This window comes from Anoplophora glabripennis, unplaced genomic scaffold, assembly GCF_000390285.2.
Source record: "Anoplophora glabripennis isolate ALB-LARVAE unplaced genomic scaffold, Agla_2.0 scaffold319, whole genome shotgun sequence".
Taxonomy (NCBI): domain Eukaryota; kingdom Metazoa; phylum Arthropoda; class Insecta; order Coleoptera; family Cerambycidae; genus Anoplophora; species Anoplophora glabripennis.
This window is the reverse complement of record NW_019416397.1, coordinates 108,408-135,707: the sequence shown is the minus strand read 5'-3', so window position 1 is coordinate 135,707 and position 27,300 is coordinate 108,408. Positions and strand designations below refer to the sequence as shown.

The window sequence follows — 27,300 nt, the reverse complement described above, 5'->3', positions numbered from 1 at the left end:
CATATTTTTTCTGATCTTTATTAAGATTGACAAGTGTCAAAAGTTCCTTTTTCACCATATTTGTTTCAAAAGAAATGTTTTTTCCGGATAACCATTGAATTATATCGGCTTTCCTCCAAGCAGTCGTAGGCGTCCGCTCGGTCTGCCGTGAATGGTAACTGGCATTATCCATGACAATTACAGACCCCGGAGGAATAAGATCCAACATCTGTGTAAAATACTCTTCGAAAACATCTGCGTTCATGTCTTCGTGATAGTCACCTGTATTTTTAGATTCAAATAAAAGTAAACCGCCATCTACAAAACCACTGGCACTACCTATATGTGTCACTATTAATCTTCGCCCTTTACCTGAAGGTGCCTTGAACCCTGTTGAAAGTCCATCCAAAAATGCTTGTCGAAAACTTTTTACATTTTTATCTTGCCATACTTTTGTTACAGTATATCCCTCGTTGACCCAAGTTTCGTCTAGATAATAAATATTCCTCCCTTCGTCACGGAATTTTCTAATTGATCTTAAGTAGGATCTTCGCCAACAAATAATTTCATCTTTATCGATAAGAACTGACTTCCTGTTCTGCTTTTCCCAGCAAAAATTCAACTCTCGTAAGACGGCCCATAATTTGCTTCTACTGATTTTTGGCAAATCGTTGTCCTCTGAAAGTTCACTTAAAATTTTGTTTAGCGTTGGTATTTCTTTTTTAAAATAAAATGAGTGTACTTTTCTGCGAATGACATTTTTGAAGAAATCATCTATAACGACTTTTGACCTCCCTGTAGATGATTTTGGGGGATTTACAGTATCTTGTTCATTTTTTGTTTCCTTTAAAAGTCTGTAGATAGTCGATTTTCCAATCCCTGTCATTTTGGAACACTTTTCCACGATGTCGTCAACACTGTTGGTAGGATTTTGGTGTTTCAATGCATTAAATACATTTAATATAATAATCTTCTCATTCTGAGACAGCGCACATCTTTTCACGCGTTTAGCAGGTACGTAATCTGATAAGCTCGACATTTTACCCAAACAATATTATATCCACTGGCACAATAGTCACTAAACACAAGTCGAATTTTACTCTACTGCACTAGCACGTCTTCGTATATTCAGCTCTAAGACTGGATTGATCTGTCACAATACACTGGCTCCTGCCCTATGATGTATCCAGTAAAATATACTAATGTACACCCATTGCCTGTTAGCATTAGTGTTACCCGATAATTACCTGAAACAAAATATTACCATGCCCATGGCCGGTTCTTATCTCGGGGTTTTATTACTCTCTTTCATTTCCAAACAGACTATAATTGACTGAATTTACAATTGTATGGATAATTTTGAGACTAAACAGAACTTACAAGTAACTCTACACCTTCCTCTTGTGACTCCATATAGCAACACAGGACGGATTAGTCATTTAATCTATTCTTATAGCTTGGAAAATCCGTCTAAAAACGAGCTATTTGATCTATTATTATTTTCCTCACAACATTCTAACAACTTATTTAAATATCTTAGAATTCCTTTCGAATGTATTTCGCGCGTTATTAGAAATATTGATTTTTTCCTTCACCATGGGCTGAACCGACGCAGTTAGTCGATACCAGATGCCTAACACATGGCCCCGACGATCTAAGTGCTAAATTTCATGAGGCCTTCTCCGAAGGTCTGCGATGGTCGAGCTTTGCAAATTTATTACTCCCGGTGACAAGAGGCACCAGTTTCTCAACGACTTTATGGCGACGCTAAACCTACTTGAAAAGCCTTAACTTTTCAATAATTATTGTCGACTGGGTAGACCGATCCCTCCGAGAACTAAAAATAATCTATCACGAGTTCCGGCTTTTGTTACAATCAAGTCCCATAGCACTGCGAGCTTTATCGGGTCTATTGTGCATCCCACTGTTCATGTTATTCATCAAGTAGTTTTGTCTTTTTTACAAGGTTCAAAAACTTTCTTGTCGACACTTCTCTTAGCTCCTTGGGTTCCAGAAAGGGATCTCCCAGGAGCGTCATTCTACTGCGTGCAACTCCTAGGGCACCCGTCTAGGATATGCAGACAAGTTTCATCGGCCGAGTCGCACCCTCAGCAGACTGTCTACAAGCCTTAACTTGTATAAATGTTGCCTGAAGCGACAGTGCCCCGTTATAAGTCCCGTCACTTTCCTGAGCCGAATTTTATTCAAGCTCTGCAATTCATTCGTTCTTTTCTGCAACACTCCATAAGTTCCTCCGCATAGCTTTTCCCTAGCTTTGAAGCCTAATATTTTCTGTATCCTGTTTCAATTTGTATGCATAAAGCCCCCCTGACTACACTGGGAGATGTGCCACAGACGACCTCCGGGTCAATGAATTCTATTTCGGATCCGTCAATGCCTTGTGTCCTGGCGCCCAACACAGTCTAACATCTTTGGGCTTTAGTTTATCTTCGACTTTCTAGTTCTGATGTGACTGAACCTATCTTTTCAGCATGTCAAAAGGTGTACGCAATGCATATACTTATCCACTTACTCTGATTTTGTATTTTTCTTTGCGTTCTTGGGGATTTTGGCAACGAATTTTGTTTTAATTTAAAAATAAAATAAGCAGAAAAATTTAAATTTCTCCGGAATGTTTTACGTCATTATTTTTTGTGAACCAGGTATGCAATAATATAACATTATTATCGGTGTAAATTCCTGTATTAATTATGTTAATTCGATTTAAATTTTCTGCACGTGTCTACTCGTATAACCCCTCAAACTACGGATAAACGGAAATTCGAAGCACTCACGCAATGTACCAAACTTGAAATTTTTATGTTAATTGACCTATTAATATAAGCCAATTATAGATAACTAGCAGATAGTCGCTATAGTTCGTTAAGTTAGTGTAATATTTGATTATAATGAATAAAAACTATTTGTTTTTTTTTCTTCGAGGTCCCGTAAGTTATTTACCAAAAAGCAACGCGTGCACATAATTGAATTCAAAAAAATTGCGAATATTTCGCAGTTATTTTGGTGGCACAAAAATCGCCCGTGCATAAATACCTCCTAATGTACCTACTGAATTTCATATTTGGTAATAAATTATTTATATACATAAAAAATTAAAGTACGCAAAACATGATACTTGTACAGATTATTCATTTTTCTAAATAAAATTACTATTTCATAACGTCTATAAATTATTGTTGAAATGTACCAATCGAAATTGTAGTAATTTATTAAAGTGTATCTACTTTTAAAAGAGGTCACAAAAAAGTAGCAAGATATTTGCGTTATTTTTCACAGCTATCTAACAGAGTAATACAATATGCACAAAGAATAAATAACTAATACTTTCCACAACTTTATACTGTAGGAAAAATACGTGAAATTTCACTCACACGTACTCAGTAATGTCCACATCAGATTGAGTAAAATTTTCACTCTGTTAATATGAGTAGCAGTTTTACGAGTGAAACTACAAAGGCAAATTTGATGAATTTTTAGTTAATTGTATTAGATATTATAAAACAATTGATTGATTGAAGTTTTCTCTAATATGATACAAATTTAATTGTTATCTAGTTAATTTTTACTCGCATATGGTTATAGTGAAATTAAATAAGATAAGAAGACAAAAGTAAAGACAATGTCGACTTTTACGATTCCAAGGACTTGTCTACAAGTTGGCGTTTGATAATGCGTCATCTCATCAATCGACACTTGTGACAGATGTTTTGGCTAAAAATCATAATTGAACTGTCAACCACTCCCCGTAGTCTCCTGATTTGGCACCGTGAGATTTTTACCTTTTCGAAAAAATGCAATTGCCGATGAAAGGAAAACGTTTTGTGGGCGTGGAAGTCATCCAAAACGAAAGCACTTTGCATATCGTTATAAACGAGTAAAATTGTCGAAATGATGTGTACCAAGTGAAAATATACCCAATAATAATAATTTAAAACAGCATTCACTCAGCACTTTTAGTGGGTTTACTCACATCGGTTATTTATAGTGCACATTTAATCTAAAGTCTTAAAAATACCAGGAAATCAGAAAATAATTTTTTCATCTTTTTTTAGAAAGAAAACATATATAAAGCATTTTTTAGGTAGGGACAGTCATGGATTGATATCATTTTCAAAATTATTTCATACAATATAGGTTTGTACGTTGTAGATATTAAATATGCTTGAAAAATGGAGTGGCATTAAATCTGGTACTTTTGTCGACCGTGCTATAACATCATTCATCTTTATGCAACATTTCTACTTATAATGTGATAAGCAATATTTAGTTATGTGCAGACATTCTAACTATATCGGAGTTATGTTCATGTACAGGTTGATCAGAAAATCAGTAAATATAAAAATCGTTAAAGAATAAACTGCCTTTGTTTTTAACATATATGTGGAAATTTGTTACTGAGGAAAGTTGCTTAGAATTATAATAAATTTATATTATAATTTCAATTTGTGTATGAATTAGCCTACTTTGATAGAAACGGACAGTCAAACATTTTTTTTCATTTTACGAGAAGAAGGCATTCTTGATTAAAATGTTTGCTTGTCTTCAAAATATCTTTAAATTATCTTTAAAGTTAAGCAAAAATTATAATCAAGGATGCTCTTTTCTAGTAAAGTGAACAATAAAACTGTTTTACTGAGTTACCAAAGTAGGCCGATTCATACACAAATTGAAATTATAATATACATTTTAATTCTTAGCAACTTTTATTAATAATATATTTCTGTATTGTTTAAAACAAAGGCATGCTATTCTTTAACAATTTTTATATTTACCGATTTTATGATCACCCTGTACATGCAACATGAACGTTCTCCATGCCGACCGCATTTTAAAGACAAGCAAAAATTTTAATCAAGAATTCATTTTTCTCATAAAATGAAAAATAAAAATATGTTCCCTCTTTTTCACTTTAACTGTGGACATACTGTATATAAATGATCCACATTAATAAATACTTATTTTTATAAATTTCTCTCTATATTACTAAATTCACTTGAAAAAATGTATTTCATGTAAAAGTATGGACAATGCTCGTCATCAGCGACAGCAACGTTTTGAAGTATTAACCACCAGGTTATTTTTAGTAAACATGAGGCGCATATCAAACACAGTTTTTGTCTATTTCTAACCCTAGTGATAATAGTTATCGTAGATCTCTGTATAGCCTTAGCATTTATTAAAAGAAACTAGTCGTGTATTTAAAATGAAACGCTGGACAAAAGCAGTCTCAGGCTGAGCTGTGTCATACTACTATTAATTTATTATGAGTTTAATAAGCACTGAAAAAGTTGACAATATTAGCTTGGTCAAGACTTGGTTATAAAGCTGGGAGTTGTGCTCAAACATATCTGTTAAAGTCTTTCCGATCTTAATGGAAGAACTAAGAGATTGGCAGTGTGTACCAGGTTCTGTCGCTGACGCAGCAACTCGGCACTGAACTATTTGAAAAACTTGTTCCCATATTTATTTAGCTATAGCCATATACAGGCCTGGTCGCCCATAAATGCAGTTGTCGACAAATGTCTTATCAGTGCAGTGCAGCAATGCGGAATTTTGTGATCTAGGTAATTTTAATTTATTATAGGCATTCTATTAATATTCATATTACAATTGCGAAAGGGAGAAATAAGAGGGATATTTCAACTGACTTCGGAAAGACTATACATCTGGGGTTATTAGAAGAACTATTTCGGTCGCTTTTAGGAGGCGCTGAGAGATTTGTGCTGTCATCGGTTACCTAAAGCAACGCGTTGGTATTCGAGCGTAAAACGGAAAACTTCTTGAGGATTTTATTCCGAAGGTTCCAATCCAACCTCACAGCTATAAACCTGGTTAATAATAATCCTGCTCCCTGACATTTCTCAGCTATAAGTCGTTTGCAAAATTCATTACCTCGTTCTAGTATTTTTAGTAATATTGCAACGAATAGATTTTATAGTTATAATATTTCACTTTAATACATAAAATCTGGAATATTTTTAGGTATGCTAGAAAGCACCGTAAAATAAATCTTCACGGCATTAACAATAAAGTGGCACATGATTTATTTTATGTTTACTTTGTTCGGTTTACGGTGTACGTTCCCTAGGCTGCCTTCGGGGTTTCCACCTTCTAGTTTTTATAATTACTTTTCCCTGGATTGGTAAATCTACACGGTGTTTCATAACGAACTGTATATACAGGGTGATTCACAACTTATTCAAACAAAATTTGAGAATAAAAACGTCACAAAAAATGGAGTCATATCGTACAAAAACATCCTTATAGTTTCCGAGAAAATTGCAATATTTTCACCCCTTACATCGCTGAGCTACTGTAGCCTCTCTAATTGCGATAGTGTTTACATTAGTTTTTCAAGTGTCTAAAAGAGGCTTACGTGTATAGCAACTCGAGTTGATGGATATCGTTTTAATTTATGGTGAAGCATATTTATGTTATGAAGCATTTTGTGTTATGGTGAAGCAAGACAGCATTTGTGTTAGTTCATAGGATACGCCGGACTCAACTGCGTTTACACGTCGGTGTACAAAAATTTGAACATTTGTAACATCAGATATAACGGTAAAATCAGTTGAATTTGCTGATATAAAATTTTATTTATACAAGGTGTTTGTTATTTTGCGAAAAAAGTTCATATAGGTTGAAATATGCTTCGTTTCCGAGATACACGGTGTTTATATTAAAATGTTTCATTTTTTATTATTTATTTTAAAGAGTTTTAAAGATATTGATTTGAAATTTGATAAACGCATTGGAGGGATAAAGTAAGGGCATATTTTGGGGCGATCCGAATATTTCTACTTGCACCAGTGGCGTTTGTGCAAGAATGCCACAAACTTTTTAATAAAAAATTGTACGCCACTGACTTTTTCCCGTTTTGATATTTTTTTAGAAATCCGCCAGCAATTCTGAAAGAAATTGGTCCCTTCAATTTTTTTCGTAGGATGTACCGTTTTTGAGGAAAAAAAATAAGACATATTTTATTATAGGTTTTGTTAATGTTTTATTTAAAGGTCTTTTTTAATAAAGCGTTATTATGGTCAAAGTAAAAATGCAATTCAACATTGAAAATAGAAATTGGGTAAAAAATTCTTCCATTTCGAGATATAGGATGTCCAAAACTCTTTGAAATAATCAATAAAAAAAAATTAAATTTAAACACTCTGTATCTTGGAAACGAAGCCTATGTCGACCTATGTCGTCCTATGTTTATATGAACTTAATTTCACAAAATAACTTCGGCAATCATCCCCTAAAATATTTCGCACTTATTTACAAACACCCTGTATATTTCTTTCCTTGGGAAAGAAATTCTTTCAGTTTTTTGTCCGTTCATTTTTTATTATACTTTGCCGCCGTGCCGATCGCCGTCTACGTGCTTTGCTTTGCGCAGGGTCAGGTTTTACAGTGGGCCAGTTTCCTGGATCACCCTGTATATGCCGTAATAATTTAATAATAATTTTATTAGGAGTTTTTGGACCATTCTTTGGGATTATTTTAATTTTGATATACAGGATGTCCAATTTAAGACGGATTCTTCTATAGCTCTGGTAATATCAAAAAAATAACAATTGCTTTAATACATCATCCTTAGGTATTTCTAATAAGCATAGGATTAACAATGTGTTGACAAAAAAATGTACTTATTTGATATACATATAATTATTACAATCGGTCCGACATTTCTAGTTTTTTTTTTTTTTGAGTTGAGGAAACATTTTATCAATAATTGCAACAGATATGGTAGATGATAAGCTACAACTAATTAAACTTTGTTCAACTACATATATTCTTAATGTAGCTATGGTTTATAGTTCACCAGAAATTAATACAAAACAGTGACGTAGAATCAAGAGATTGTATAGAAAATGCAGTAGACAAAGCATGAAAAGTTTGCTTATACATTCCTTGTCCAATTAGCTTGGAGGCTACAGGGAATTGAGATTAAAAAAATATTGCTTTCTCGCGATAGTGACATTTTTTTAAGAACAGAACGTTATTCGGTTACTCCTAATTCAGTTGAAACTAAAATCGTATCTTTTTAATAGGGTTCAGTTCAGACTTATTTAATGAATATTCAGGTGCTCCTCAGAGTTCGGTATTTGGTCCGCTGGTTTTTTTTATTTATTCTTGTCACCACTGTAACGTTAACAATTATAACATCCACATTTTGCTTAATGCTGGTAATTTTGGAATATTCACCTAGACGTAGGCTGGAGGAGGAGACCATTTTCAACAATTGTTGTTAATCCAATAAAGATGTTATTTTATTAAAAAAAAATCCAAACGGGATGATTTTTTCAGGGTTGTTTAGGGACTGCCTCCTGAGTATCTCATCAAAAGCTCACACTCGAACTCCTGGTATGACTTGCGCTATGGGGGTGGTTTCCTAAAGATTTTTTTTAGAGCTAAATGACTAATAAAAGTTGTAGAGAATCAAATTCTGAACAACTTTTCTTTATAATTTTTTTTTTATATCTCTAATACTTTACCAGTTATCGCACATTATATGAAAAAATTCGTTTACCACAGGACTGGTCTTGTATATAGAGATTATTTTTAAAACAACTTTAATAATTTAATACAAGTTCGAGAGGAGGAAATGCTCTATATTATATCGACTATTTAACAAGTTACAGCCCATTTATTTAGGCCTAAGTCACGATCTGCATGAAAATCATCAACTCAGTTTAATCGTCCTCTTTTCCTGGGCTCGTACGCTGGAAATCGTACCAAGAGTTCGAGTGTGATCTTTTGGTGGGATACTCAGGAGGCAGTCCCCAAACAACCCTGAAAAAATCATCCTGTTTGCATTTTTTCTTTTTCTTGTTTTTTTTTTGGTTAGTTTTGAAACAAATTTGTTTATCGTGTTGCCAATTTCTTTCATGTTTTCTATCATTAAACGCCATTTTTAGTCCAGTTCCTGTAGCTGAAAATATAGTAATACCTCCGAATTTTTTATAACTGCATCGATTTTTCTCAAAATTTAGAATTAGGCTCATCTTACCCCCCACTTCAAAACTTATATATGCGCTAGGTGTGCTTTTTGTTTTTAAGGGGTGAAAACCATGTTGAAATTTAATGTATCCCAAATTTTCAACCCGGAAAAACCTTTAAAAACCACCCTTTTGCATGAAAATAATATAATTTTTTTTTCAACTTGAAACGTTTTAATCATGCTTTTTTATCAAATTAAAATTGATATCTTGATTAAAAAATCTTTTTTATCGATTGCAACTTTTCAACCCTTGAAACATACCCCTTCCTTCGGAAATAAAATGAAAAAATATTATTGAAAGAGTAGAAACATTTTAAATGTGCATTCGTATTAAATAAACATTTATTCCCTTATTATAATATAGTGTAGTACTGGTTTATTCGAATATACACGTATTAAATACGGATATATACAAAAAAAGATCTAAATGCTTCAAAATTCTTGTTTGACCTAAATTTTCCTAAAATTAACACCTATACACGTGTTTATTTTTTGACGATAACTTTCTTACTTTTTAAGATTTTTAATCGCACAAAGGCTCATTTTGCAGGGAGTTGTAAGGGCTACATGAACTGTTCAGTTGTTCTTTTTTAAGCCCTTCATTTTTAAGTTTAAAGGGTTTAAAGGGCTCGAAAAGGGGTGGTTCTCTCATTCATATGATAACTTAAAATGGCGATATCTTGATTAATATTAATTTTACAGAAATAAAAAATTTAAGCAAAATTTTCAGCAAAAATAAAGCAAAATTTTTTTACTCTACTATTTTTTTCGTGCACCCTTTAACTTTTAAGTTATAGCGTAAAAATCGAATATTTTTCAAAAATTTGAAAAATTAACATTTTCAAAAATTAAGTTTTTATTTCGAAATCATGCTTTGTAAGTGAGCCAAAGACCCAGAACATATTCTTAGAACATAAATGAAGAAATATGTAAATATATTGCATTTAATTTTAATTGTGTCGCCAAAGGCACTGATTTGTTTATTAATTTTTTCTTAAAAAAAATGAGACTATCATGTTATTTCGATCATATTTCCGTTAATTTTGATTCTAAAGACTTTTAAAACAGCTCATTTTAAAGGTTTCTCAAAGTACTTTAAAAAAGGTTCAAATATTTATGGTTTTGGCGTTATTAACGTTAACTGATTCCAATTTAATTTTTAGCTAATCATATAATAATGTTTAAAAATCCATATCTCGGTTTATAGTTGCAATTAGAGAAAAACAAAATAATGTCATTAGATTTGTTTTTTACTACCTTTCTTTTTGTTCGTTACAACTTTTTCGTTAAATCCAATGGTTTCAGAGTTATTTGGAAAAAACTGTCCGAAAACAAGCACTTTTTCAGTAAAAAATCAACATTTTTAATGACGAATTACTCGGAAAGTATTGGATTATCCAAAAAATTTTCATTTATTAATTAAAATTGACTCCTCTGTCGATTCCTGTGGTTATTTTGGGCGTAAAATTTTCCACCCACAAGAATATACAGGGCACTATACAGGGTGATTCACAACTTATCCAAAAAAATTTGGGAATAGATGCAGCATGAGAAATGGAATCAATATCGTAAAAAAAATGTTGTAAAATCCTTATAGTTTCCGAGAAAAAAAATATTGAAGTTATAGTACATTCAACCACTACATAGCTGGACAACTGTAGTCTCTAGCGTCATTCGCCACGTGGCCTCAGCGACTCCGAATACTGAATTCGGATTTTGCAATCGTCGTTGCGATATTTACCTGTTATCTGTGGTGTTTACAATACCTAGGTTTTTAGTAGTTAGTGTCAAAAATGGGTAGTTAGTGTCAAAAATGGTTTGCGTGTACTCGGAGTTGATGGATATCGTTTTAATTTATGGTGAAGCATTTGTGTTATGGTGAAACAAGACAACATATTTGTGTTAGTTCGTAGAAACTGAGTACAACGGACCCAAATGTGTTTACACGTTGGTGGATAAAATTTTGAACAATTGTTGTAACATCGGGTATGTCAAATGATTTTATTATTTAATAACACAAATTAATTTTATTAATTAATAAAGGCAAAATCAGTTTAATTTGCCGATATAAAATAGGTGCTATAAAATTCTATTTACATATTTCTTTCCTTGCGAAAGTTTTTGTCCGTTTTTATCACACCGCCATGCCGGTCGCATTGTGGGAGATCAGGTTTTACAGTGGACCAGTTTCCAGTGCCGTGCAGAAGTGTATTTTTAAATCATTTTCGAACTGCCCTTTTTGATTTTTTCTTTACAAAATTGTATTTGTAAGGGTCCCCTGTACATCCAGAATTTTTTTTTGGATAAGTTTTGTTCCTTGAGGCATACCCCACATTCAGTCAAAATTCCACGTCAGTCGTTCCAGTTATAAAGAATTCGGAGGTAAAAACCCTGAGTAACTGGACTAATTTATTTTGAAAATGGTTGGCGTTAGAGCTTTTTTAATCAGTACCTTTTTTGTGTAGAAATTGGCGGTTTAAAATACACTTTCAAAAAGCCAATTTTTCTAGAGTCGTAAAAATTAGGGGCAAAAGAATCTAACGCAATCCTAAAATCTCCGCCACCGTCATATGAATAAAAATTGAATTAGCGCTCAAAAGTGGCTAATATTAATGATATAATGCGTGTACAAAATTTGAGTTCAGTATCTCAAACGGCTCCTGAAAATGAGATATCGTAAATAAACTGAAAAAAATTCTTTCTCGAAACGGTGCGTTTACGGACCCATGTTAATAGGAACTTTTTTCTGTGTAAGAGCCAAAGAATTATACGCTAAAATTAAAAAACATTTTAAAAAAAGAAATAGCGACAGATAAAAGAACAAACTTCTTAATAAGAGCGATCATTAAGTGCATGAAATTTATCCAAAACGCAAACGAAATCCGCGACATAACACTCTCGGGTAACGATAGAGCCGCGCCGTTCGCGAATCGCGTTCCCAAAGCACCCCGCCATACCGTCGGAAGTTGTATGATGCATCAATATAGCAAAAGCACGCATATGCACATACTAAATATTATAACCTTTGCATTTATGGGGGCCGTAAATTATAATTTAACGATCCTGTGCAGTTGTTTCAAAACATTTCACAGCAGCGACCGGCCCTGCCACAATGCATAAAAATTTATTCACACTATGCGCGCATATTGGTTGATTTGTAAACTAAGACCCGCAAATAGGCCTCTTTGTTCGTACCTTTCCAACGAACAATATAAATAATTGCCACCGTCGAGATCCGTTTGAGCAGAACGGCCTGTCGATAGTGGAACCGGACGAAAGAGCACGTACAGGGTGACCCACTTAAGCGGCCGTTTGTCAGCTGTCTCAGCCGTTACTGCGACGATTAGCATATTGCCATGCAACAAAATGAGAAATTCCTAGGTATTTAACCTTCTTTTTCTTGTGCTTATTGAGAGGAAGAAGCAGACGAAGAAGAAAAAAGCGAAGAAGAAAATGACGCATGACGCAAAAGAAGAGTTAGACTAAGAAGAGCAGTTTTTTCTGTATTTGCAGTCATTTTAAACGCTTTAGAAGAGGCTCCACAAGAAGAAGAAGAAGAAGAATTCGAATAGGAAGAAGAAGAACAATAAAAGAACAGTACGTAGACGGACCGTTTAAATTTATACTACATTTATCTTTTGTCCTAATTGTTTCAAATTTCACCGATGTTCTGAACCTAGTCAGAAATCGCCCGTAGAACCCTAAAATGCTCCAAAACCACTCAGGCAGAGCAGTTTATGTTCGAGGACATCGAGCTTGTCACCAAAGCCACCCAGACAACACTGTCAAGATTCTAAATTGAAAAAAACCCGCTGGGGATCGCCGAAAAAATCAGTGAAGTCTTAGTAAAACACTTCGAAGTTCACGAAATTCAAGCAAAGACCAACTAGGGATGATATAAACAAAAATCTAGGAACTCAACCACATTCGACAGTTGGTCGCCGAAATCCTGTAAGGTCGAAGGCAACAAACATCAGCGGAGATCTACTTAGAGAATTGGCGGAGCAATCAGCAGGTGCGGTCGGACGTCGACTTTGGTTTTCTGCAAAAAAGAAACCAGTAAAATTTTAGATTCTCCGCTCTCATTTTCTTAAGTTGTGTGTGTCCTACATCATGTAACGAAACTATATATTGTATATCAGTTATATCAATCAGAAGAAATAAACGTTTTATATTGAATTTACGTATTGTTATAAGCTCAGGCACTTGTTATAAATAAAACCCTCAGTACACTTTTACTCTCGAACACGAGGAGCAAAGCGATTTTTTTCTGCTTAAATGTATGCTTTCATGGTGCTTAGTAAAAGAACTGGCCAGCAATGTTCACTCATTAAACAATTTACTTAATTATTGTTAGAAACTAACCAATTAAAAATCTATAAACAGATCTCCTGCGCTCATTGGCTGGGCATTGCACATCAATTAACTGAATTAATAACTAGGAATAATGCTTTGGGCGATATATCCGTGAAGAAATGTAAGTATATATGTTTCAGTGAAGTGATATTTATCAGTTATCGTGATTATGGTGCACTTATACGAGGCATGTATCCAGTGGCGTATCCACAAAGTTTTAACTCGCTTAAATATTCAAATCGATTTTTTAAAATATTATTAAAAAAAGTTCATTTTGAAACGACAGTGTCAAATGTGTTGAATTTGATTAGACTGTACTGCGAATTGTTTTTTCTAACAAACGATACTTACTAAATTTATTTTTAAATAACGTATATTCTAGTAGAAGTGTTCGTATTTTTTTGTTTCTCTATTTTGAAGCTCTATTTTAAAAGTATTAATTTTATCTGTGGCGTTAGTATATTTTGCATAGGTACCTAGATTTTCGGAACCATTTATTAGAAAAAAATTTGTTGAATTTGTCTGAATTATCTAAATAACTTTAAATAGAGTAAAAATGCGAAAACTAGTAACAGAATATGTTTAAAAAAACTGATAATATTTCAAATGACCATGACATTGCAACAAAACAAATACTAAGTTGATGTAATACGTTTATTATGTAACACATGCATAATATATTTTAGTTAAATTATGTTCAATAGATTACATTTATTAAATATGAAGTCAGGGTCAAATGTTATGAACTTTGTATCGTTCAGTGTAAAGGATGATAAACTGGAGTTAGCTTTGTCTTGAATAAAATATACAGCGCACAGAATTTAAGATTTTAACCAAATTTAATAAGGAAAAATTGTCAGTTAGTGATTGTAATATATTAGAAGTAATTGAGACAACAAAAATAGATGCAGCAAATATACTGATCTATTAATAATGCTTTAAGCAACTAGTTATCTATTTATTATATATCTTCAATAAAGAGCAGTCCCATTATAACAGGTGCTTGCTCATCATTCATTGTCAGAATTGACTCTGTTTCTTAACTAATAGCTAATTTATTCATTACCATTAAACTGGGAAGCTAGCTATACTGTTAATTAAATAATTTAAAAAATAAAATATACAAGTATGCAAATAAGTCAATAGAAAATATATTAATTTAATTTCGTAGTAGAATAAATGGCCAATTTCTTGACCGATCTATAATCTAGACATGAATCCAATGAAACACCTATTTTCATGACCTTTTTAAGCATTTTTTTTTGTCTCTGAGGAACAATTTATTGATACTCCTCCCTTCGAAAATGTATTCACTCGGTATACAATATTTCGTTCATCTCTAATCGCAGTTAGGGTACTAAAATATAAAGTGCAATTCATTTCTTGAGGCGATTGGGCTGCAACCACTAAAGCAAATTATATAGTACAGGTAACTATAAACCAGATGTAAGGTAAATTACGTATAAATCTTGGTGTTATGCCATGGAGCTCCCGTAAATGCTTTCGTTATTCGATAGGAAAAATCTTAAAGAAAGTGACACAAAAATACAGCTACCTTGAAGTGAGAATAAGCAATATCTTGAATAAGATACAACACTGAGGTGGAAAGGTTCCTCAAGGCTCATATTGAAACCTACTTATATTTTTGTTATTTACAGGATGTTTCTTTAATATTGCGAAAAGCTTTAAGCAACGATCTGTCAAAAAATAAACTCATTTGCAAAGCGACTTTTGTTGAAGTTACACCCCTTTAAAGGTATAGGTTTTTATTCTATTTCTCACAGTTTGAAGAACAGAAGAATGCTATTTGGGATGTTATTTTATCTTATCAAAGGCTTTTCTGCACTTTACGATTCTTTTAAGGTGTTGAGAATTTTAACCTTTAGTGGTTTTTTTCATTGTACATTTTAGGGAATTGAAAATTTGCAACTTAAAAATTTAAAGAATTAATAAAAAAACGTTAACTTAAAAAAATATTTATATATTTATTTTTTTAAATAATTAAAATAGTGAAATAATAAAATTTGATATTGGACAAATGTATTTATGTAAACATTGTCCAAAATCTGAGGCCTTTTTCTAAAATAATGATTTTTTCGGATTCGTCTTTCAATTTGCTACAAATTACTAATCTCTTATGTTTTTCGATAAAATACCGATTTTCGAGTTAATAAACGAACTGAAAACAGTTTACCATTTGATAATTTGAACGGTGATTATTGTACACCAGGCCCTGTGTTCTATTGGTAAGATAATTCTCAATCAAAGAAAGTGGTTCATTGCCAAAGCCAATATAATGCAATACTGAAGGAAGTAGATGATGACTAATTCTATCAAATGCCAGTGTATAAAATAAGTGATTTTTCTCAAAGCTCAAGCTTACTTCGAAAAAAGTCACTTATTTTATAGTGTAATATTATAAGAGTTCAATTAAAAGCCTTTTTTCTCGAAATAAATTACATTAGGAAGTTCTAACAAGAGTACATTATTTTTAGAAAATAAAATTATACAATAAAAATTGGAACCCGAATGGTAAAAAACCTAACCTTAAAAAAATAGAACTTAAAATATAATAAGAATGAGCATAACTAGCGCCCTCTATGAAATATACAAAAAATAATTGGACTAGCGTATTTGACATCCTTAAAAACCCCGGAATACCAAATCTCATAAAAATATTTCTCACCATTTGGAAATTTTCGTAAAAATTCTATTTGAAAAAGTTTATTTTGTCTCTCTGTTCTCGAAAACAAGAGATAGACATATAGTTCGTAAGGCAAAAAAATTTTCATATTTTGTCGTACCCCCTGTATTTACGGGAGGTCTTCCTGAAACACTTTGTATATATTTTTCGTTTTATTCTTGTAATTGTAAATCTCTTATGCTTAATTTAGCCAAATAAATATCGAGAAAAGAATTAAACGATTTCAAAAAAGTATGTACGGTGTAAAAAAAAATATGCAAAAGTTTTGGGATTTTCTTTTAGAAAAGTAGGAAAATTTTTGTAAAGAAAAATAACAAACGCGTATGAAAACTTGAAAGAGAAAAAAGGATTTTTATATCAAGTATGATATTAATTTATTTAGAAATAATGCATTATGCACTAAGATCGTATTAATCGCCTCAAAAATAACTTCATTTGTTTATAACTTTTAAATTTTTAAGTATAAAATAAGCAATATTATAATTATTTATTTGAAACAAATAATAATTTACATAATAATAATTAATAACATTTATAAATATGAAATTTTTGGAGTGAAAAAATTAAATTTCATCACGTTTATTGATTTATTGATTTTTTAATAATTTGCGGACATTAAATCGTCGGACACTTATATCACTATTTTGTACAGTAAATTTAAAAGTGGAAAAAATGAAAATTAGATATGTGGTAATCGATTTTTCATACCCCGTGAAAATTCCGATTTCCAGCTGTCGGACTGAAAAAACGCGGCTTGAAATTTGTCGGACAATAATACTTTTTGACTGAATTAATTATTTACAATTAATTTCACTAAAAATTACCTATGTGGTAATCGATTTTCAATACCCTGTTATTTTGGCATGTTTCGACCGGTAGACACGTCAATGTCGGAAAAATTTCTGTCGGACAAATTTAAATCGGCATTTGCAACAAAACTTCCAGTAACTTAAGCTAAAAATAAAAGATGTGGTCTTGACTTTTCAAGACCCCGGGAAATTGCCATGTTTTTGGACTTTTCCGAGTGGAAAAGCGGAGGAATCGAGAAAAGTCGCAGAGGAAAAGTGTGGTAGACTCGTCAAAACGAAGCTCTTCAGGAGTTATAAAGTATGTGGTAATCAACTATCTAGAGGGGGCCTGTACTGTGGACTATATGTATTTGTCTGCTTTTTTCATTGTGATATTTTTGAATAGCAAAACTATTTTCATAAAAATAACGTTTTGGTGCAAGGATCGACTTCATAATTATTTTACATTTTTTTTTTGGTGGCAAAATTCCCAAGAAATAAAGGAAAAAGACCCTGAAATTTATTCCGTCGTTTTCTTCACATTTCTAACTTAGGTGCTTACGCTGCTAAAAAGAGATACATCGATTGCTGACTTTCATAAAATACTAATACTAATGTCACCACTCCTCCGTAGACGTAGTCTGGATTTACACAAAATCGATATATGATAAAGCCGTAGTCATTACAGATAAGGGCGCGCTTTAAGGGCGGCTGATACCGACTGACCTTTATTAGATCCAGTTGCAATCTTATGCAGCCATAAATTTTATGCGGCTAGCTCAGCACGGCTGCTTGCTTTTTAAATTAGGACCCATAAAATAACCACAGTTTTAACTCGGCTTGAAGATTACCTTTGGCCCTGCCGTAATCGTAAAACAATGATAAAATGGCATATTGTATTGCATAGCTGACCGCCGGCGTGCTTAAGATGACTTTTAAGAGGCGGTGGGGGTCGGTACAGGATGAGTGAAACCGCGAGTGGCCGCCAAAATTAATTATTCATGGCTAATTTCGACTGTGTCGCAAATTCTCGTGTCTTTGAAAGAAATTTTTGATAGTCCACTTTTGGTTGAATAACTGTCATAAGTATTTTTCTTATATGAATACACATAGTTTAGGTTATTGATTATTTGATTTGGAAATCGGAGAGGGTGAAATTGCACCCTTTTCAGTTTTTTAATTGTAGCTCGAAAACGAAGCAAAATTTCACTAAGTTCATAGGAAAAATTACTTAAAGAATTGAATTTCCCATCGAAATGGCTTAGTTAAAAAATTTTAAAGGAAAATTTTATGCAAAAACTCGTTAATAAACAATTTGAAGAAAGGCAAAAAATTCGTTTTTTTATTTTTTTACTTTCTTGCCTCTAGTTTTTTTTTTGAGTAAAGATAGGTATAGGCATTGCTTCATAGAAAAAAAGTAGATAAAATTTCCTTCAAAATAGTAGGTTGTAAAGTATTTTTGGATGAAAATTGACTGATATATGGCCGCTCAAACTTAAAATTTTTCGATTTTCGTCGCGTTTACCCTTATACGTTTTAATTGTCACTTTTTGCAAAATAGGAAGGAAATAAGATGTTCAAGGATTTTCATCACATGACTTGTTCGAAGAGTAATTAAAAATGGAAAAACTGCGGGGTGCTATTAGAGGGTTCAAATTGAAGATTGGGGTTCATTGGAAAAATTATTTAGAGAATTGAATTTCCCATCGAAATGGATTATTTAAAAATTTTAAAAGAAAATTTTTTTGCAAAAAATCGTTAATAAACAATTTAAAAAAAAATAGAAAATTAAGATTTTTTTATTTTATTTACTTTTTTGACTATAAATTGTGAAAATCTTTATTTATTATTAGCAAATAAAACTTTTGAAATATTTTTTAAATAAAGAAGCAATTTGTTGTAAAAATAATACGAATTATAATCATTATTATGTAAAAACGACGAAAATCTAAAAAATGTTTAAGTTTGATCGGTTATAATAGTCAATATTAGTCCAAATCTTTTGAAAACTTATCATTTTGAAGGGACTTTCATCTAGTTTTTTGTACAGCAACTTTTTTGCCTACTTCTACTAAAAGAAAAATTAGAGTCAAAAAAGTAAAAAAATCAAAAAACCTAATTTTTTGCTTTGTTTATCAACGAATTTTTGCATAAAATTTTTCTTTTAAATTTTTTAAATAATTCATTTCGATGTTCGTTTTCGAGCTGCAATTAAAAAACTAAAAGAGGTGCATTTTTACCCCTATCTTCAATTTCCACCCTCTAATTTAATAGCACTCCCCGTTTTTTTTTAATCTAAAATGACCCTTTGAACGAATTCATGCAATAAAATGCTTGAACGTCGCAGTTCCTTTTAACACTGTTTTTTTTTTTTATAGAACCAATAGCTTAGTTCTTGAGATCTGTGGAGGCTTATTTAATGATGTTGATGACGCTGATTATAATGTTGATGATGATTTTGTTGATGATCTGGGATACAAAGTTTTGAAGTGAACGTAGTGGTCACTGTATCTTATTTAAATTCTCAAACTTAACACACACGTGCAACACGCTAAAATTATGATTTCTTACTTATTCTCTTACTTTTACTCATTTCTTCATTACATTTTCATAAACTGCAATACATATTTAAATTGATTTTAAACACAATTAATTAAAAGGTTTTCTTTACTACTTATTTTTTTAATACTATTCAAATTTGAATAGTTATGAAACAGATTTACATTAACACTGACTTGCATTGTCATGAAATTGCAATTTTAATTTTTATATAATGTTAAAAAATAAATAATTTTCCCATCTTGAGTTTGATGGCGCCAAGAGTGTATAAAATGGCGGAGGCGCCAATGTCACGCCAAGCGTAATGTAAAATTCAAAGATTACAAATTGGATATTAAAAGTTATTCTATATGTATTAATTACATTGATTAAAATAGTCGATGATAGGAATTATGGAAATTTACTCATTCAATTTTACAAATTTACAATAGTTTTTATACATAAAAATGTAAAAAATTATCGCAATTAATACAAATACCGTCTTGTAAAATTACATTTGACTACATCACTTCGTGTTTTTCTTGTTTTTTCGCGCATTGCATTATTTTATTTCATTACTGCAATTGTAATTATATGTATTTGTGCTCATTGTTTTTTCATGCAAATTTACGTCTTAAATTAATTTTGTAAATGCAAAAGGCGTAAGAGAGGCTTAATGTAATTTCCCTGTAATTTTACAAATACAAATAACGCGACAAAATAAGTAATATATAGATAAGTAAATAAATTTACAGTAGTTATTACACATAAAAATGTATTTAACACTTACTCAATACAAATACCATCGTGTAAAATTACATTCGATTATAATATTACCTTCGTGTTCTCAAGTAAATTTGCTTTCTATCGCGTACCTACAAAGGATTTCTTTTTAATACTACCTTTTCAATTATATTAATATTCATGTTTTATATATTCTTAACATTTTTATGTAAATCTAGACAAAACTACTACTAAATTTAGATGTATTTTATCTTAACCTTCCTATCTGTATGCTGGTGCGATTATATATTCTAGCGCAATGTACATTAAAAAATAGTTTGCCGCCGACTTAGTAGTGGAATAAATCGCATAAACCTAAATAAGGAAATATCACCAATTTGTTTACAAATTAAGACTAAGAAATCATTTTAACCTATATCGGTCGGTCCTACATAACCTGAAAGTTAACAGTTCAAATTTAACTAACTTTAACTAAAGGAGAAATATTGAGAAGGAATGGTATTCATCATGATTTTATATTAGGTAGCTTTGTGTGACCCAATGAAAGCAGAAATTACGTAATTCTAACATACGTGTAAAATTACATAAACGCAACTTAATAATTCATAACGTAATTTCACACGCTTAGTGTAATTTCACATGCTTAATGTAATTTTACATGCACAATGCAGTTTCATGTGCACAATGTAATTTTATGTACATAATGTCATTTTATGCGCTCAAAGTAATTTTACGTGCACAATGTAATTTTACGTGGACAATGTAGTTTTACGTGCACAATGTAATTTTACGTGCACAATGTAATTTTACGTGCACAATGTAATTTTACAGATGCACGCTAATTTTGTATGAATTGATGTATGTAATTTAACATAGATACCATTTTTTATTAGAAACCAGGGAAGTACGTTTATTCTAATTAAATTATGTTGCAGCATTTCTGGAGTTCCGCGCCCTGGCAGCCGTTGAAGCCGCCCGATACACCTACCACCACATCCCGTACACGGGACTGTACTCGACCGCAGCAGCGCTGTATCCGCCCGTCTACTTGCCCTCCATGTCCATCTACCACCATCCACCGACGACGCTGCTGACGTCCGCGCCCCCCTGTACGTCGCCCATACCGCACTCGCCCCCCACGGTCACCACGCCGATCCGGCCTGGCAGTCGAACGTGATAAGGTAACCTTTTTATATTTCTAGATGTCTTGCCACCTCAAGGTTCCGTTTTTGGGCCACTACCTTTGTCTTCGAAGTTGCTGTCGACGATGGAAAAATTTAAAAATTTTCTTAAATTACTAAAGCAATTTCTCAATGTTTTACCTGCCTTTGCCCCAAGATCAACCTCATTTTCGATCCTTGGGTCATCCCTTAAACAGATAATGAAAATAAATTAAAGAAAATATAAAAAATACCGAAGATGTCGAGCCTGTTTCGCTATAAATAGACAAAATTCAATAACCTTTTGAAAATGCTGACAAGAAAAAAAGCAATAACGATAGAGAAACCAGTTGTACAGGGTGGGCAAATAAGCGAGGTAAGCGGCTGTATCTCAGAAACTAGTGATCGTAGAGAGCTACGGTAAAAAATTTTATAGGTAAAGTGGGCAAGGGAAAATGCTGGAAATTATTTTCAAGTTTCCAAGATGGCCGCCAGTGGGCGTTTCCACCATCTTGAATTACATAAAGTTACGTTTCTCGCGATTTTCCCCAATGAATGTAACAAAAAAGTATTTGCGTTTTAATGTTAACTTAAAGTCGAACATTTTTTGTAAAAACAATTTTTCTCTATCTTTCGAAATAAAGTGGTGGGGGGTATTTGAATGTTGTTTTAAATAAATGCCTGTAACTTCGAAACGGCTTAATGGATTTGGATAAATTTGGTATCATTGAAAAGAGCATTTCTTGGGCTTTTAGGTTTCTCGTAATCATGACAGTTGCGACCTACACGGCCGCCGATAGAGGGCGTTATTCGATATTATAACCAAAATATTGGATTTTCTCAAAAAATTTAAATGCGATGATATGACTTTTTTTAGACTAGAAAATAGACAAATGACCAACCAATAAGCCTGCGCAAACCGCATCTTAATATCTTTTTCCTAACTCAAATTATTAAAAAAAAATACTAAACCAGGAAAATTCATATATCCCCATTTAAAAATGCATCGGTTGCTTTCGATAAGAAGGCAAGTAGTAGGCCATGGAAATAAAAGACAAACTCCTCTCTAAAATATTCACAAGAAATGTCAGTTTATTTAGTGCTGTGATTTTAAGTCGCACGTTTTCGTATTTATAAGCGATTTTCCTTTTAAATAAAGTTGTGGTCCTGAAAAGGACCGATTTTGAAAAAAGATTAATGCCTTCTGTGTTCAAATTGCCTTCCGTCATATTCCACACATTGTTCCAGTCTTTCTTGAGTCGACAGAACCGCAGCCTCGATTTCTACCGCTGATAGTTGACGAATTGAGTTTCGAATTCTGTTTTCCATATCCATTCGTGTTGTTGGTGGAGTTTGAAAAACAATGTCTTTTAAGCGTCCCCACAAGTAAAAATCAAGACATGTCAAGTCCGGAGATCTTGCCGGCCAAGGAAATAGGCTTCCCCTTCCTATCCAGCGTTCTCGAAAGGTCCCGTTAATATGGTTTCGGACATTAATTGAATAATGTGCCGGACAACCATCTAATTGCAGAAACATAGTTCTCCTAGTTTCGAGTGGCACATCTTCCAACAAAATTGGCAAGTCGTTGATCAAAAACTCTAAGAAGCGGTTACCAGTTAAAGCTTGATCAAAAAAATAAGGTCCAATAATTCTGTCCCCAATGATACCGCACCACACATTTAGGCTCCAGCGTCCCTGGTGCTGCACTTCTCTTAACCAATGCGGATTTTCAGCGGACCAATAATGCATATTATGACGGTTTACTCTACCATCACTACTAAAGGTAGCCTCGTCGGTCCAGAGAATTTCCGTTAAGAAATTTCTGTTTTCCTCAAGCATGCCTAGCATCCATTGACAATAATTTAATCTATTATCGAAATCTTGTTCATTTAGCGCCTGGTGCAAAACTATGTGGTAAGGATGTAATCTAAAAGTAAAAAACAACATATGCGTAAAAATAATATAATCAGAATAACACTGAATTGTGTATTTGAGAGTATGTGCTAAGATACTTGGAATAAGATAAAATTATTTACCTATAATCTTTCAAAATATTTCTAACAGTTGTTCGTGCTATTCCCAAGTCTAGAGACAATGTTCTAGTTCCTACATGTCTATCAAATTCTATGTAAGCCAAGACATTGATAATGTTTTCTTCGGTCCTTCCATTGCGACGCCTGCGACGTTTAGGACGACGAAAACTTCCAGTATCGCGTAATCGCTGTACCAAGCGCGGAAACATTCTTCTCCCGTAATGACGGCGATCTGGATACCGTGCCGCGTACTGTCTTGCAGCTATAGCTGCATTTTGAAAACACTCGAAATAAATCGCAATCATGTCAACGGCTTCATTATTTGTGAGAGGCATTTTGATTAAAAAGTACTCAAATTATACGCAATCAACAATATTAGGCTGCGTGTGACAAAAGTTTGACGTTACTTGGCAATATTTTTGTTAGGCGATTGTCGTGTCCATGGCCTACTACTTGCCTTCTTATCGAAAGCAACCGATGCATTTTTAAATGGGGATATATGAATTTTCCTGGTTTAGTTTTTTTTTTTTAATAATTTGAGTTAGGAAAAAGATATTAAGATGCGGTTTGCGCAGGCTTATTGGTTGGTCATTTGTCTATTTTCTAGTCTAAAAAAAGTCATATCATCGCATTTAAATTTTTTGAGAAAATCCAATATTTTGGTTATAATATCGAATAACGCCCTCTATCGGCGGCCGTGTAGGTCGCAACTGTCATGATTACGAGAAACCTAAAAGCCCAAGAAATGCTCTTTTCAATGATACCAAATTTATCCAAATCCATTAAGCCGTTTCGAAGTTACAGGCATTTATTTCAAACAACATTCAAATACCCCCCACCACTTTATTTCGAAAGATAGAGAAAAATTGTTTTTACAAAAAATGTTCGACTTTAAGTTAACATTAAAACGCAAATACTTTTTTGTTACATTCATTGGGGAAAATCGTGAGAAACGTAACTTTATGTAATTCAATATGGTGGAAACGCCCACTGGCGGCCATCTTGGAAACTTGAAAATAATTTCCAGCATTTTCCCTTGCCCACTTTACCTATAAATTTATTTACCGTAGCTCTCTACGATCACTAGTTTCTGAGATACAGCCGCTTACCTCGCTTATTTGCCCACCCTGTACAATAAAATGTATGTCATTTATAAAAACAGTTCCACTAAGGGGTCCAAAGTTTGATCCTTGGGGAACACCAGTAGCCACAACGTGGGGAAGGTGAAATAAGAACTTATTATTTACAAACAGCTTGTTATGGGCAAATTAAAGAAGCTCCTGGATGCTACTGTAGTTAAACTCAATGAGATGTACTCATAGAAATTCTAGTCACGAATTGTTCGAAATTTTAGCTCAAAGAGACCCCTTTTGCAATTGGAGACAATAAAACAGTTGTTAGCGTTAGAGAAACCAGTCCTGCAATAAGGTTTATGTCGTTTATAAAGGTTTCTCTGCTAAAGGGCACCAAATTCGATCCTTGGGGATCCCCAACCGTCACAACGTGCGGACGACGAACATATGAATCCGTTATTTATAAACAGCTAGTTATGAGCGAACTAATGATATGGAAATGGGTTTCAGTATGCACAAAACCTTGTATTGAATGTACTAGTCAGAAATTGTTCTAAATTTTAGCTCAATCACACTGTTTGGACAGTAAAACGGTATTAACGAAGCCTGAAATAATATGAATGTCGTTTATAAAGGTCTCTCTACTAAGGGGCCCCAGATTGGATCCTTGAGGAACCCCGATTTTCCCAAGGTGTGGATGGCGAAAATATGAACCCATTATTTATAAACAGCACGTTATGGACAAATTAACGAAATAGAAATCGGTCCGGTCGTAATTAGACGCAGCCGGATGCAGATGTAATAAATTTTAACTGACCGAAAGGGAACGACTTCGTATAGCCGTTCTACGTACCGCAACATTAAACGGGCTCGTAAAACGCACTTTATATCCGTTTTATAGCGTTTGTAAAATATTGCATTTCGAGTATAATATATGCAGTCGGCTGGGACCGTGGAACACGTACACTCAAATCTCGCGCTCCGTCTTAATATCGCACCCTTAAATTATGCATTAGCGCGATTCTTATGAGGACGCGGCGACGGCGTCATTAAAATGGAAGCTCTGCGGTTCGTCTTAAATTTAAGATCAACGATCAGCTGACAGGATTTACATGAATTTTGAAGTGGTAAGCGGATTAGCTCGGAAAATATACTTGATGCGGAGGAGGTGGCGGTTTATTATTAATGTATAGCTCTCGTTATGCGTCAGGAATGACTTTTTTGGTAATTTGAAACTGCCATTCTTTGAAGGAGAATATTTGAGACTTGACTAATACCTACAAAAATTGTTACATTTATTTTGAAAGTCCCTAAAAGTATTCCTAATAAAGTAAAAGGTCGCAGTTGTCTATGGGTTGAATTATGAATTGAATGGATCATGTTTTTATATGCTTTTACAAGATCTATGGGACAAAAGAGAGTTAAAAGAATGAAAATAGGTAAAAAAAAATCGCAATAGAAAATTAAAGATGCGCGAAACAAGCCGGAAACTAAATTAAAAAAAACACATGAAAGTTTAAATAAATGAAAAAAAACACATGCATATGTATTTAATATATTAAAATGCCTAATAGGTATATGCAATTACAAAATAAAAGGTGTATTTTATATAGAAATGCATATAAAAAGTTTGACAGATATACTTTTCCAAAAATACAAAAAGTTAATTACTTTGGGAAAAAAAAACGATATTGATTGAAGATGCAAATTTAAAAGCAAGTAATAGCATATAATAATTATTCCAGAACTGAAATTACGAAGATTTATTTTAATAAAATTTTCAGCAAAAATTTTATCAATGAACTTTTGTTTTAAAGATAATTTCAAAAGCTGTAAGATCGTTTGCATATAAAATCTTTTAAGTCCTTCGTTTTATAAAGGGAAAGGATCGAAGGGCTCGAGACAGATCGTTTTTTCACTAAAAAAAATACTTCAAGCGGCGATATCTTCTTTATTTTTTATGCTATAGGAATAAAAAAAAAGCAAAATATTTGTTGAAAAAAAGCTACATTTTTGTTGTCTATAATTTTTTACGTATTTTTCATAGTTTCAGAGTTATTATTTAAATAAGGCAATTTTTTTTGAATAATGAAAAATACGTTTTCAACTTTTACCGTACATTATTAAAAAAATACGCATTCTAAACCGGTCAAATTTCAGGATCGTATGAAAAACACTAAAACAAAACTAAATGTAGTATCTATGATTTACTGCTCATTTTTCCTTAAAAAATATGAGCAACCCATCTGTTTTTGACAACTCCTTCAATTTTGCTCTAATTAACTTTTATAAGTACTCATTTTGTAGGTCATTTTGAGTACTACAAAAAACTCCAGGAGCGTTATACACGTTAAATTAATCCTTTTTTCGTTATTTGACGTTGAAAGTTAATTACTTTGTGTAAAAAACGATATTGATTGAAGATGCTAATTTAAAAGCAAGTAATAGCATACAATCATTATTCCAGAACTGAGATTACGAATTTGATTTATTTTAATAAAATTTTGAGCAAAAATCATACCAATGAACTTTTGTTATTAAAATTTCCTAACATTTCCAATATACCAAACAACAACCATACATTTTCATATCAAAAAGACTAAATTGGCATCAGATCAGCAGATAATTTTAGCACAGCTTTCATTGATATTTTAAATTTAATTTAAAAAAAGGGAAAAACATATCTTTGTAACAATAAAAATATTAATATTATTATAAAAACATGAAATATTGAAGTAAAAAAATAACTTTAGAGAAATAGTGTAAGAATTCTATAAAAGTAATCATAAGAATAGCATTTATGAACGAAAAGAGTTGTAAATGTGTTTAGTTTTAAGATTATGAAAAAATATGAAGATGAAATAAAAGGATACTCAAAAAACTTGGTTGCAATCATAATCAAGGGG

General features: G+C 32.6%; 1 protein-coding gene across 1 annotated transcript in view; it reads left to right on the top strand.

Annotated features, from left to right (window-relative positions):
- The window catches only part of LOC108910559 (protein doublesex), a 134,358-nt gene that overhangs the window by 42,689 nt on the left and 64,369 nt on the right, over positions 1-27,300 (top strand). Inside the window, exon 4 of the mRNA XM_023454421.1 lies at positions 21,064-21,309. Coding sequence (XP_023310189.1) covers positions 21,064-21,305 — 242 coding nt within the window. The 3' untranslated portion in view covers positions 21,306-21,309. The remainder of the gene's footprint in view (positions 1-21,063; positions 21,310-27,300) is intronic.